Source organism: Dermacentor albipictus, chromosome 5, assembly GCF_038994185.2.
Source record: "Dermacentor albipictus isolate Rhodes 1998 colony chromosome 5, USDA_Dalb.pri_finalv2, whole genome shotgun sequence".
Taxonomy (NCBI): domain Eukaryota; kingdom Metazoa; phylum Arthropoda; class Arachnida; order Ixodida; family Ixodidae; genus Dermacentor; species Dermacentor albipictus.
The window spans coordinates 48905160-48920134 of NC_091825.1; the positions used below are offsets into that span (position 1 = coordinate 48905160).

A 14975-nucleotide genomic window follows, 5' to 3' on the forward strand; every position below is an offset into this window, starting at 1 on the left:
TTGCAGTACCGTAAGCCGCCAGGTCTCCGCGACCGTGTACAGACTCGTTTTGCACCTTCAAATCTGCGCGAAACTGTGCTCTCGCTCCCCTTTCTCTCGCTCTCTCCCTCTCTCACGTTTCATGCCACTATAACCTTCCCTAAGTGTAGGGTGGCAAACCGGACGTGCATCTGGTTAACCCCCTGCCTTTTCTCTCTTCTGTGTCTCTCTGTCTCTCGAGGACAAGTTCCCTACAGTTGAGTTTACTTAGAACTGGCACAGCACCTCTTGCATGAGCCCTACACTATATCCAGCACCTGCATGGCATGCTTCTACAGAGAATTCGAACACTACGTATACTGCAGTGTCAAATTACCGAAACAACTTTTCTTACTTTACCAGACTGAGCCCTGTAGGGTAAATTGAAAATATTGTCTCAACTATTGTGTGCGAAACAATTTGTTCATTTCTGGGTCGCCCTCGATTACCATTTTGTGCGTAGCTTCAACACTCTCATGAGCGTAGGCTTATAGGTATCGTATGCAGAGCCAATCAGTGTTGATTTATTTAACAAAGTAGAAGAAAGTACAACGGCGCACCGGGCATGTCAGTGTCACTGAGATCTTGGCTATGCCGTCACGCGTACATTGCTTCTCGCCAGTTCGATCGCGAACGCGATGGTCGCAATTCAATGGGGGCTAAATGAAAAAAAAACTAGCGTGTAAGCATAGCTGAAGACTGGGCACCGACAAGAAAAATTATAGTAAGGCGTTTTGGCCTACACACGGAAGCGTTGTGTGCAATCACAGCCTGCGTATTAGGATTGTTGTTGTTGTAGCCTGTGGCACGTGTGGCTCCTACCCACGATGGGGGATTGGCCAAGAAATGGATGGATTATTCCAAAATAATATATAGCATAAATTTCCTAATATCTATGGGGATAGCACTGAATAGGGTTGAATAACCGCCTAAAATAAAATCAGGAAGGTGCTGTTTAATAAGAAATAATTAATTTAATAGTAATAATAAAAAATAGAATTTAACAGGGCATTCGTTTAGATTCTGTAAGGAATGTTTGCACAGCGAAGCATGCATCCCTGTGGCTGAAATCCGAAGTGGACGCCCCGAACGAAAGAATTGCAGGTTCTGTCAAGTCCAGGCCAATTCTTCTAAACGGTATCTCCAACAATCTTTTTCTTAACGCAGCAAAGCGGCGACAAGATAGAAGAAAGTGCTGTATCGTCTCCTCCTCTTCACAAAAAGAACAAAGGGGAGAGGGAACCAAACCCGACCTGTGTAAACAGAAATTTAGGGAGGGAATGCGGCAGCGTAATTTGGTGAGGCAGACCTCAAGCATCTTTGTATAACAAGAATAGCTATGCCAGGGAAATGCCAGGTGTTTATACTCTGGAGAAGCTGTCAAATGTGGGTTTGATATGGCTGATGTAATTGATCTCATCCGAAATCTTGAAGCCGTGATCTGTGCTGTCACTGGTAGAATAGGAAGAACAGGGCCAGCTAGTGATGCATGTGCCAGTGAATCGGCAGTTTCATTAAAAAACAAACCTTTATGACCAGGCACCTAAATCAAATCAATACATAGCACATGGGCAGGAACTAGTAAGTGGAAGAGTTTTAGCATGGGTAACACATTAGTAGCGGTAAGGCAAGAGCATACAGGAAAGGAGTCAGTAAGAATAGCAGCCGTTGTAATCATTGGGTCTAATTTACGTAAAGCGAGGATTACTGCTAACAACTCGGCCAGAAAAATAGGCACAAAATCAGGCAATCTTAAAGAAAAAGACCGGTCGAGCGCAGGACAAAATATTCCAATGCCAGCTTTTTCCTCGCACTGTGAGGCATCTGTTGCAATGATGATGTTTGTTTCTAGGGTGCTTAGGTGGTCTTGCAACATGGCGTTTAAGATGCCGTAAGGGAGTAGTTTCGCGTGGTTCGGGAAAATGTCGTCGAACCTGATCTCTGGGTAATTTGAATGCGTATTATTAGGAAGCACATCACGAATTTGTACATTTAGTGGGTCAAGTAATGTTTGCACAAATATAATCTGTGTTCTGTTGGTATTGAGACTGTAGGTGGAAGAAGACGCCGAGTAGTACGGTCGTGCCCATGCCGGCTCCTGCTTTCTTCGATATTTTCGTTGAGAAATTCATCTCAATCTCTATGATTTCTGCACCAATGGATGCATAAGGAAAAGAGCAACCCGCAGATACCAACTTTTCTACGGTGGGTGGCTTTTTCGTTGGATTTTCGTGCTGCTTCTCTTCCGTGACGCCACGCTCCCCTCAGTCTGACGGCAAGGCCTAACCAGCGCTCGCCGGGCAGGGTTAGTCCCGCCTCGTCATGGCAGAGGGAATGGTTGTTGTAATGGATGGAGACGATCTTCCGCCGGAAGAATTTGGTGAGGAGCACGGCTGGCGCTCCACCGCTGTCAAGAAAAACGCCCTGTGTGTCTCTCGTCGCGACAGCACCCGTGAAGCGGCAAGCAGCCAGGGGCACCGCGAGCATCTCAATGGCAGCAGAAAGCCCATTAGCCTAAAGCACAAGATCATCAAGTCGTCGCGAATGCCTCAGCTCCCGAAGGAACACTGGGAGATTATCGCCCGCCCCAGGGGTGGTCTGCATGTTCAGAAAACGGGCTCCGCTCGGCTTGGTCGGGCTGTCGCCGCCGCGGCAGGACTCACGTCCGAGAAAGCTAGCCATGACATCGTCTGCCCCAACGCAACACAAAATATTAGCGTCCTCAGCACCGCGTCTCGCGATAACGCAGATGCTTATCTAAAAATGAATTGCATCACCCTGGGCATCAAGCAGTACGAACTCAGCACTTACGACGCCGCGCCGCGCGCCACGTGTAAGGGTGTCATACGTCAAATTGCTGTGTCGGAGAGCCAGGCCGACCTGGACAGAAGCATTCTCAACGAGAGAAATCCGTTAGCCCTGGGAGCCAAGCGAATCAAGAATAGCGAAACGGTAGTCATCGTTTTCGACGGCTACAAAGTCCCCAACTTCGTATTCTACGGCTCGGCGCTAATCAAGTGCTCCTTGTACCTCAGGCAGCACGACTGCTGCTATGTCTGCGGTAGACTAGGCCACAGAGCCGACGTCTGCCCAGCGCCGGAGGACAAGCTATGCAGGAAATGTGGGGCTAACAACTCCGACGACAACCACACCTGCTCGCCTACTTGCAGCCTCTGCGGGGGCCCGCACGCCACAGCGGACAAGATTTGCAAGCAAAGGTTCCAACTCCCGTACATCGTTCGGCGGAGGAGAAGGGAAAGAAATGCGGAATCCAGGAAGCGAGACCCGTCACCAGCGCAGACAAACGCCGACAGCGAACCGGCTAGAACTTCGAGCAGGCGCTGCCGCTCGTGAAGCCGCTCGAGGTGCAGGAGCTGTTCCCGGTCCAGGTCCAGGAGCCGTTCCAGGTCCAGGTCCCGCGGCCTCTCCAGATCGGGAAGCCACTCCCGGGGCCCACAGAACAGGGTCCGGTTCGGGGAGCCAGCCGGTGCTGGGAAACAAGGCGCTACTTGGGCAGACAGAGTGCTGAGTGGAGGGAGAACTGCCGTAAAGGTAACTGGGGGTGCGGCGCCAGAGCATGGTTCGTCGGAAATAGCTCAGCTTAGAAAAGAAAATGCCGAGATGCGCAGCATAATCGATTTAATGCGAGCCGAAATAGCACAGCTCAGACAGGCTAATCAACCTCACCACGTCCCAGTCGCTAGTTCAACCCCCTAAGGAATCCCTTCGGTGACCCCCTCTCCCCAAACCCCTCGGGGACCTCACGCCGTTACAGTCCCTAGTTCATCCCCCTCGGGGACCCCCTCTCCCCAAACCGCAGACGTTCCCATGGTCATGGATGCGAGCCACTCGGGCAACCCGGCCAAAAGAAAGGCCGTTCCCAGCATGGCCGAAAATGTACCGGCTAAAGCCAAGTCCGAAGTCACAGAAATGCTGAAATAAATCTGCTACGAGATCAAGAAGATTACCGAACGACTATCTGCAGTGTATCAGCGACTCTTGGTCGTGGATCAGAAGTTAGACGCGCAAAATGTCAAAATTCAATGCTTAGAAAACAGAATGCCAGAGATAGAGTCCAAGGTGCAGGAAATGGACATCAAGACGTCAACCCACGTACGTCCAGTTTACTTCACGGATGGCGCGTTGGTACCTACGCCGCCACCACTGCACATTCCCGGACCGATTAATAGAACCACCTCCCTCGAGACCTTAGTAGCAACGCCGGAAGGCGCTGTATACAGCAAGGATGGCGCCCCACACCCAATTTAGGATTTGGCAGTGGAACTGCAGGGGACTCCGCCATAAAAGATGCACCCTGCAGCAGTTTGTTCGCACTCACAAAGAAAAGCCACATGTTATATTATTGCATGAAACGATGACTGATCAGGTTTCACTACAGGGATACAAAGCTCTTGCTCTCCGTGGAGATGGCAGAGGAATCTGCACATTAGTCAGCAGCAAGTTCACTTCAGTCGCTCACGATCTAGGGGTCCGGCCTAGCAAGACGGAGACCTTCCTAGTAGAATTCATCCCAAGCCAATCCAATATCTCTAGCATTTTTATACTTAACGTCTATAGCAGCCCGAGCGATCACAGACAACGTTTCAAAACCATCATCACTAGGGCAACGAAACTCGCCGGAAACTCTCCCCTGGTTGTGGCCGGCGATTTCAACGCCCCCTTTCAATTGGGAACTACACGCACGACACGGTCAAGGGCAGAAGCCTGTGGCAGGAGGCGGGAGATGCGGGACTCTCTCTATTGACGGAACCAGCCTTTTCCACCAGACGGGGCACCTCCTCGACCAGGGAGTCTGTCCCGGATCTCGCCTCTGTTAAAAACGCTGGCCCAGCCATGTAGTCGAATCTGCTCATAGACCTCGGTAGTGATCACTACATCGCGGTCACCAACTTACAAGTGGAACAGAAAAGAAAGAAGGCGTTCTCGGTGCCTGACTGGGACAAATTCCGTGAGGTTCGCAAGGCCCGCGCCGCACGTGGAGAAAAGCCGGAAAGCCTCGTCCAATGGTGCGCACTAATTCTGCTAGATGTCTTCTCCACCACCAAAACCATAGAGACGGATCTACAGACAGACAAAATGGATAGCAGGCTAGCACACCTTCTCGAGGCTAAGCAATCACTTCTCGAGAGGTGGAAAAGCCAACGCTTGAATCGCAAGCTCAGAAAAAAGATAGCCGAGATCAACATGCAGATCGACGAGCACTGCCAAGCCCTGTCTAGGCAGCAATGGGACGAAATTTGCAATTCAATCGATGGGCAGATGCGCACGGCAGGGAAGTGGAATCTTCTCAAACACTTGCTCGACGACTCCGGCACCAAGTCAAACCAGAGAAGTGTCCTCGCTAAAGCGCTCCACGAAGCCAAGAAGTCGTCTTCGGAAAAGGACATGCTGGAGATGTTGGCTAAGTACCTGCCGCTCAAAACTGCGGCCGATGGGGCGGCATACCCAGTATACGAAGGGAAGCCGAATTCCGCGCTGGACGAGCCTTTCAAAATCAGTGAAATCCGCCGCGCCCTACACGACCTCAATGGTAGGTCAGCACCCGGCCCGGATCACATTAACAACAAGGCTCTCAGAAATCTAGAGGACGCATCGATCGAGTTTCTTACAGATGAGATAAATCGGATTTGGGAGCAGGGAATTGTACCTCACGAATGGAAGTTAGCGAAGGTGATACTAATCCCAAAACCCGGTAAACCGCCGAGCCTGGACAACCTCCGCCCAATCTCACTGACGTCATGTGTAGGGAAGGTAGCCGAGCACGCCATCCATAACAGAATTGCCGAGTATATCGAGACCAACGACCTTTTCCCTCACAACGTGATAGGTTTCAGGCCAGGCCTCTCCACCCAGGACGCCATGAAGCTTATCAAGATCCAAATCCTGGAACGCTGCATTCGTGACACGAGAGCCATCCTTGGTTTTACCTGGAGAAGGGCTTTGATAACATCCGTCACGAGTTCGTCCTCGACGCCATCTCCAAGTGCGACCTGGGCTCGTCCTTCCATGCCTTCGTCAGGTCTTTCTTAAGCAAACGATGCGCCATCCTCAAGGCTGGAGATTTGGAATCGGAGACAATGGAGCTGAGCAGAAGAGGCACCCCCCAGGGGTCAGTCATCTCACCACTCCTCTTCAACATCGCAATGGTCGACCTCTCAAGGTATCTAGGCAAGGTCCAGGGCATCGGTCACACGATCTACGCGGATCACATCACTGTCTGGTGTGCGGGTGGCAGTGACGGACAAGTCGAAGCCGCTCTCCAGGAAGCTGTCGACACTAGAGAGCGCTTTCTAACCGACACGGGACTCCGGTGCTCCCCAAACAAATCGGAGCTCCTTCTCTACAGCCCAAGTAGGAAGGGCCGCAAGCCACAGAACTGGAAACCCTCCAGTGAAATTGACATTAATCTCTACACCAATTGCGGAGATCCCATTCCTAAAGTCGCGTTCATTCGAATCTTGGGAATGACACTCGAAGGGACAGGCACAAATGCCATCACCATTCACAAATTAGCAAAGAAGACGGATAGCGTCATCGGTCTAATCAGGCGGGTAGCTAACAGAAGGAAAGCCTGAGCGAAGAGAATCTGTTAAGGCTAGTGCACGCTTTCTTGTTGTGCAATTTTACGTACGTAGTGGCCATGCGCGTCTGGAAGAGGGCCGAGCGAGACAAGCTAAATGCCATGATAAGGAGGGGGATCAAAAGTGCGCTAGGACTACTAAACTACACACGACCGACTCCTGCACTTGGGTATTCATATTACCCTGGAAGAGATTGCAGAAGCACAAGAAAGGGCACAGATTCGCAGGCTCTCCTGCACCAGGGCGGGCAGACGACTCCTAACTGAGATGGGCGTCCCCCCGGCCACTGTCGAAGACGCCTACCTGGACCTTCCGAAAGAGCAGAAAATAACAGCATCATATCGCCCGCCCCACGCAATATGCATCCCCAGCGCAACGTAGAAGGAAGGGAGGCCAGAGTGGTGGCGCTCCTACGCCGCGCAACAGAACTCCCTGGCGGCAGCTGCTTCGTTGACGCGGCCCAGTATGGAAAGTGCAACAATTTCACGGTAGTGTCAATCAACCACAGGGGTTCGAGCGTTAACGCCGCTTCGGTACGAAGCACGTTATCGCGTGCGGCGGAGCAAAAGGCCATTGCCTTGGCCCTCCTGGACGACGGACATGCCAATATCTTTAGCGACTCCAGGGCAGCCATCCGCGCCTTCAGCGTTGGCGCCGTGTGTAAGGAAGCCTGTCGCATCCTCGACGGCAAAAGCATCGCCACCCATACTCTCACGTGGTTCCCCGCTCACATGGGATCCATTATGGGAGGCCCCACAAACCTCAACGAGCTGGCCCACTCCAAGGCGCGAGGTCTCACTTTCCGCGATCATGGAGAACCCCAACGCCGGACCGCAGTGGTGGAGGACAGAGGTCAACCGACCACCTTTTCTCATCCCGACCAGACAGGTTTGAGTTATACTCATAACTTCAAGTGCAGACTAGAATGATATATTCTTCAAAAGAGCCGTAAATGCAGCGTATGTAATGCGGCCTCTTCTCTCACCAGTCAAAACATCACGGACAGATTGATGTGCTACGTTAACGTACTCACCCTTGTCGTCCAAAAACATCGGCATCGCTAATCGTGTTACGTACAGTGATTTGATGCAGCACAGCTGTGTCCAAGTCAAGCATTCTCTAAGTATGCGTACGATCGACCACAACGGGAGTCCTTAAAAGTGTACTGAACCTCATAACTTTCCAAGAACGGTTGGAGGTGCATTGACAAGATCGCTTCTATTAGTGTACCTACCTAAGTAACCAGTGGTATGGAACGGTTCCATGTGAGGTCTCGTTCGAGATTAGTAAGCTTTGAGTAGGTGGATTAGGCAGCTGACTTTTTGTGGCCAACGTTTCCGAGCGACGTGCCTATAACGCCGACCGGCCCATGCGATGACGGCCTTCTAGATGTAAAACACGATCCTTCTTGATGTGCCTGTAGCTTGCCGTATTATTTAAGTGCATCAGTCATAGAATGATCACGACATTACGGCACCACGTCTGCTCCCTTCGGTTCACATAAAGTAGTGAAGACATCGGGCCAGAATAGTCGACTCTACACTGCCATCACAAGTACGTACATATCACACATTTGTTTAACTTTCTTTTTGCTTCAGCTCCGTGATGGTAGCAGATAACATATGTTACTGCGCAAATATTTCAGACCCTTTGTCTGAGCACGGAGAACCCACGGCCTTTGCAAGTCGCTATAGTTGACATTGCCTGGAGAGAAGAGTTTCACGTAATCTATTACATGTATGAACTACTTGTAATCACTTAAATTTTTCTTGATATTGTAATTTCTTGAATACTTTCTCACTCCGTAGTGCTCACTGTAATTCAGTTACCTTCAGTAACAGATGACATGTAACTCATTAGGTTTTTATGAAACAAGGAACATCCGGTGACGCAGCTTTGAAGTTGTAAAAGAAAGGTGCCTAATGGTCGACTTTGAAGTTGTGAAAAAAGTCGCCTAAAAGCAATTTTAGGCGACTTCCTTAGGCGGTAAGAGCTACTGCTCAATTCGTCTTCGTCGCGCAGTGCAGTCTGACTTTTTTGGCGCATATACAAGTTTTTGTTCATTAAACACATGTTTATATTTGTATAATAGATGCCTGACTCAAATATGCCCATGTTTGCGATTGTAAGACGTAAATAGCACTACAGGACCGAATAATATGCTACCCTTGGCTCCCACATTTCGATGAATGTCTTAATTGGAATAGTCACGTTAAACACATATGTAGAAAGCTTAGATCAACTGCTGCCATGATGTATCACCTTCGCGTCACAGCTCCATTTAAAGTAAAGCTTACTGTATTTAAGGCGCTAGCTGAATCTTTACTTATGTATGGCATTACATTATACGGCACTTGCTCTGAAAACAAAAAAACAAGAAACTAATCGTGTAATTTGTAAAATAGTCAAGAGCATCACCTACGGTACAGCGTTTGATAGCGCAGGTACAAGGGAAAAATACCAAGCCCTGGCTATACTACCAGTGAAAGAACTATTTAATTACGTAGTTTTGAAGAATCACTACTGCAGCAAAGAATTCAGGGTTGCCGTAAAAAAGAACGTGGCATTGCGACAAACTGAGAGGTACGTGAGACCCCGTGTCTACACTCACTATGGGAAAAGAACCAGGAACTACTATGCCGCTGCAGTATTTAATCAAGTGAGTGATGAATTATGTACAACAAACATGAAACGAAAAATGAATAAAGCGATCAGAAAATGGTGTGCAAGCTCAATAAAACTTAGTAGGTAAAGCCAGTGACTTATATGGAATTGTTTACCAGCTTTGTTTTCAACTTTTGTTTATGTTCTTGCTTCGATACCTGTGAATAATTTTGAATTCAGCAGTTTGAAGAATTGAGTTGTAGTCCTGTAAGTGACGGGTGTATTTGTGTATCGCTTTGATGTTTTGACTTTGTTTTGACTTTGATGGTTTTCTTGACAACATTGCATAATAAAAAAACAGGAAATCAAAATGCGTGTTATTTTTTTTTCATGCACTAGAAGGTGTTCAGTGTATATATGCGAGCGAATGTATTAATTGTGGGGATATGAATTTGATATGTTGTTTCACCAACTGCCTGGTCATTTTACAAGCAGTGCGTGCTTAGATTGACCAGCAAATTCACCCTGTACAAAGAACTTTAGATAAATAAATGAATGACGGAAGGACTTCCCTTATTTGCTTCTGTGTGCACATCGAGTGAATTTTCAGTGCCGCTGTAAATGTCTTAACGAGACAACAAGGGAGGATTACCAACCAAATTTTTGAAACGATATTGTTTGTGAAGGTAAAGAACATGGGAAGGGCTACAGAGGACGCATTGAAAGTGGCGGACCAACACGCTCTATTTTCTATATTTGTGCAGTGTTGACGAAAGTTTGAAAGAATTTTTTAATGACCCTTCTGGGTAAGTAACTGATGACTGTATTCAACTGCATTTTGGAAGTAAGTAGTATTTGTAATCAGTTACTTTTTTGTGTAACATGTACAAGTCTGACAGAAACCGTGCACTCCTTAAATTGAAATCAAAGGCAAAGGCTAACTACGTGGTCTGAAACGATATGTTCCACCCTGTTTATCACGATACGCAAGTCTACCTAGGGGCCCTCAAGGGCGTTAAAACGAGTTTCCCTATCAGCGTGCTCGCATACACTTTAAATAGAATGCCGTATCTGACGCGGCCTACGTTCTCGTTTGTGGTGAGCCCCAATTTTTTCTTACAAACTACTCTTCTCACTCGTGTAAAACAGAGCGAGAAGCACATTAACACTAGCTCATTCTATTTCTTCAGCCAGGCGGTACTTCGTTCTCGCACGCAAGAAACTCCAACTTCTTCGTGAATAGAAACAAATGGTTTCTTTAAATAACTCCTTAGTTAGGGTAAGTTACCATCTCATAAACGCTGAGGTTGTGAGTAAAACATCCGCGCCAAAACACGAAGTTGCCTTCTTTTTCGAGTCACTCTCATTTTTTCTCCGTCTCTTCCTCTTTATGTTTACCCGCTGTGGAAAGCGCGCTCGGTGGCCGTGACAGGTGGAAGCGGGCTGCGCGGAGCAAGCTTTCTTCTCCGGCGGAACGACCCCGTCGTACCAAGTGTTCCTGCTTCCTCCGCATCATCGTTCCCGACTTGCTGCGCGTTCTTTGTTTTTCCCGCCCGCTCCTGTGGTCGTTTCGGCCCACGCTGAACCCCCTCCCTGGATGGGCGCGCACCGGGCGTCGCGGTCCAGCGAACGGTGCGAGGAAGTCGGCCACTGGTCCTGGCGCGGAAGGGCGTCTCCACCGCCTATAAAACGCGCGTCCTCCTTCCCTGGGGACCTTGTGCACGGTCAGGGGCACGCACACAAACACATCATGGCCAGGAGAACGGGACCATCGCTGCTGGCATTGCTCGTGGTAGTGCTCTTAGTGGCGCCAAGCTCCGAGAAGAAGCTGCTCAAGCTGGCGCTACTGATGTCCGGAGGAACCACCTTCATCCCCATACCAGTGCCACTCAACAAGAAGGTGGAGCACACCAAGCTTGTGCCCTACAACATACCGTATCCGGTGCCCGTGCCGTGAGTTACTGCTCTTTTAACCTTGATCTCTCTGAAAGGAGTGGGACACTCTATCGTAGGGATGCAACCACACTGGCGGACATTGTTATTGTACGCGGTTGATGCTTGGTGGTACGAGCAGTAAGAGCTTTGCGGGAACATCGCACCACAGTGGGATTTCGCTTGGTTGTAGTAGTTTTATGCAATAGAGATTGCTGGAGGCGCCTATACATTGCTGCTTACAGAGTCAGCAGGCAGGCTCGGTTAATGAACGTCTCTCACCTATTAAAAGCGGCCAAAGTATCGTGTCATGGGGTCATTCATTGAAATTTCCTAAAGTAGCGATTTACTTGCGCTGCTGTGACACAGGTGATAATTACTCAGCTCATTTACACGTCGGCACTTCTGTGTGGGTATGACAAGCGCTAGTGGGATTTAATTTGATGGGCCTTGCCCTGCGCGGCCCTCTGGTGCTCCGGTGGCACCAAAGAAAATAGAAAGAGCTGGATAGACCAGGAAGCACCCACCAGCTTTAACTATATCCTCTTTATCGAAAACTAACCTAGGCAAAGAAATTACTAACAATTTAAAAAGGTTCATCGCAGGTTATTTCAACACCTCACAGAGAAAAATGGTCGCATAAGCGGGTTTTTAAAACCTAAACTCCGTAGTCACAAATGTAGACACAACTCGATAAAAATTCCCGTGAGCTGCTCGCAGCCGTTCTTCTTTTTTATGGCTGCCTGAGCAGAGATATGACCTGCTTCTTTTGAAGTGGGGTTGACTCTGGTACAAGCAAGCAAAGCTGCGCAATTTGAATCGCTCAGATATTTTCGCTGAGGATTAATAATTGGCTCACATAAAAAGTGGCCCCATATGTGGATACTAGTAGCGAACGGGAAAGATGTTACAGTGCTATTCTACATGAGGAAACAAATATTATTTTGAAGGGCACTTGGCTTACGCTGATTACAGCGATTTTGCTTCGGTGGGGCATTAGTGAGCCAGGTCATTAAAGGCGGTACTTATTTCAACCACGCGGCATAAAATCTCACTCTCTGCCACGCCCAAGAAGTAGATGTTTGATAGTTAAGAACTCAGATTTAGTGATGATGCATTGAGTACCTCTTGCGCGTCTCAGCCAGTGTTATATGTTTAATGAAAATCTATTTGCTCATTTCACGGACAAACTTGGTTTTGTAGAAAGGAGCGCTAAGATTTAAGAAAAGAAAACGATACGTAATGGCAAAGCGACACTTGAAACCAAGCACCAAAGCATGCTAAAGGGTTACATCAACGAATAGTGTTGAAAGCCTGTTCTCGGTTTCTTCTTTCTAGGGTCCACACGCACGAGCACGTGAGGCACGGCGGCAAACACGCGCATGTCAACTACGAACCCAAGCACGACCACTCCAGGAGCAAAGTAGTTGTCATAGACGGCGACCGCCACGGTGGAGGGCACTACGGTGGCGGGCACTACGGTGGGGGCTACTACGACGGCTACTGGTGACCACGTTGACGAGCCTCCTCCGAGAGCCCCGAATGAAACATATCCGGGCTGCGAAGCTTCAGCCCGGCCTCGTCGCCATGTGTGCATGAGTCACTGCGTTCAAGCGTGCGACAGCGTCAACACCTGTAATTTTTCTCGAGCTCGAATGAATTTCAAGCGCCGTATCGAAATCGCAGAGAGACGATAGTACTCAAGAAACGGCTATCGAAACGGGTATTTTATGGTGTTTCACTGTAACAGGGTATACTGAAAGCGTGGAGAGAGATGAAATCTTTGTCTACAATAGTATATTACGTGCGTCCCTCAAATGTTGTGCCGGCGACAACATTGCGATAAAGAGCGAAAAGAACCCAATTTGCATATTCTAATGGTTTATGTCTTCGTGGGTGGATCAGTTAGATCCTCCGCCCACCCCCCTCCCCCGGCTCCTTTTGTTTTTGTTTTACTGAGACGCAAAGGAACAGAGGAATCGTTGTCGGTATTACTGCGGACAACACTTTTTCACTTGGAATTACCGCACATGAAATTGTCGCCAAGATGATGACATTGTGGTCCGCCTCTAAGAAACAGCAGTTGTTGTAATCGTCCCCATCAATGTACATTCAATTGTTCTTTGTGGACATCTCTATCATGTACTGTGAGATGCTGATATGATAAATTGTATAATTCCTGCTCCATTAGTAGACAGCCTTTGACTGGAAATCTGAGGTATCACTGCGCGGCCAAAAGCTATCCACTACAGGGGTCCCGAAAGAATAGAGAACCAATACCGCGTCAGTGACTGATTTATTTGGTTATATTGAAGATGTTGGTAACTTTTGTCGCCGGCTTTTCCAGAATATTATGATTTCCTTGCGCCAACGAGGTTTCAATACAATTTCCTCGGCTTGCGCAAACGACTCCCATGTGAGTCATGTATATGAGTTGGGTGCACAGAGGGGTGGGCAGAAATTGTACAAATGCGTGTTCCACTGTATGCGTGTTCCATTCCAGCAACTGCACTTCTCCTTCGGATTACCTTATGTGCGGTACTGTCTTTGTTTGGAAACTGTAAATAAATACTCATGAATGGTGCTGCGTTTCTTGTATTTGTCCACAGACCGATCTTTTCATTCTGTACGCGATGAATAGCGGTCAGCTGTGCCCGGGAAAGTGCACTGCGAAGCGCTCGTGAAAACTTCCTGCACGTGAACTTGAGTTGGTGCGTTTGGCGTCATGCCTCTATTTCGCTTCCGTTCAGCCTAAATTATTTAGCATCGTGCTTAAATAGACATAACTGCAGGTGGATGAGATTATGTTTCACGATACTTAGTTGTTGAACCATCCAGAGCAATATTTCCGATTATGGAACTCATTAATGGACACTGCCGACCTCTCTTTTTCAACAGGCCACGTTATAGCCTTCATGCGTAACAATGAGGTGTATGATTTTTCTTTTCGTTTTTTTTGCGTTGTTCGAAGTATGCGGTCTAAGTGTTCCTTTCCATTTACGGTCAAGGTTGTCTGTTGGAGGCTAGGAGTGCAGAATACAAACCTTTGTCCCACCCACAAGACGTGACATTCAAGTGCATTGGACGATGCGTTCAATTTTAACTATTTTCGCAACGACTACCATTTATAGTTGAGGGGCAGTTATGAAAATGTTGAAACGAACAAGAATGTTCAAGAACCTGTGAGGCTTGTATGACCATAATATTATGAAGCAATACTTAAGATGCATAGAAGTAGAAAAGGGATTGCAATTCGGTATTTCTCGGCCGGCCCCAGCCACTCATGACTTGCCGAGCGCAGGTTAAAGGCCCACATTTCTATAAATCTGACTACAGTGTTCTTTAGATGCCAGATTTACTTAGTAAGGTCAAGTACATTATCTTCTACTAACAACAATTTCGGTGGTCCGCTGACAACTATGGGAAGACTAAGCTCCATCAGCTCCTTAGCGGGAGTCATTTATTGCTGTAAAAGTGCACAAGGTGGCGTCAAAATTGAGCATTGCGCAACTCTCAAGGGCGTCGTCCCCAATGAAGCTCTCGGTTTCGGAGAGCTTCCTTGGCGGAGATCATACGATTTTCGTGCGAAGATCAAATGGACAATGCAAATTCGGGTTGAGGACGAACAAAAGACAAATAGTAAGCTGGTTGCCGAATGTCAATTGAACAGCTACACACGTTCCGGCGTTGAAATACCAGGGTTTTTTCCAGCTTTACCTTACTTATTTAACACGGGTGAACAAAGTTTGGTTTTAAGCAAGAAGAACACGTAGTGATACATGGCTGCACGAGGAATTGAAACAATATTTCTGGTGCCGG

The 14975-nt window shown here is 48.1% G+C and overlaps 1 protein-coding gene across 2 annotated transcripts; it reads left to right on the top strand.

The window, feature by feature from the left end:
• Window positions 1–3553: 3553 nt before the first annotated feature.
• Window positions 3554–12983, top strand: LOC135899178 (uncharacterized). 2 transcript variants are annotated; one of them, XM_070539570.1, is made up of 3 exons: window positions 3554–3570; window positions 10636–11177; window positions 12495–12983. In XM_070539570.1, exons 2-3 carry the CDS (start codon window positions 10822–10824, stop codon window positions 12664–12666), a joined length of 528 nt encoding a protein of 175 aa, XP_070395671.1. In that variant the 5' UTR covers window positions 3554–3570; window positions 10636–10821; the 3' UTR covers window positions 12667–12983. The 2 variants fall into 2 exon arrangements, with proteins under 2 accessions (XP_070395671.1, XP_065284517.1); XM_065428445.1 differs by lacking the exon at window positions 3554–3570 and having other exon boundaries at window positions 9915–11177.
• Window positions 12984–14975: the final 1992 nt, after the last annotated feature.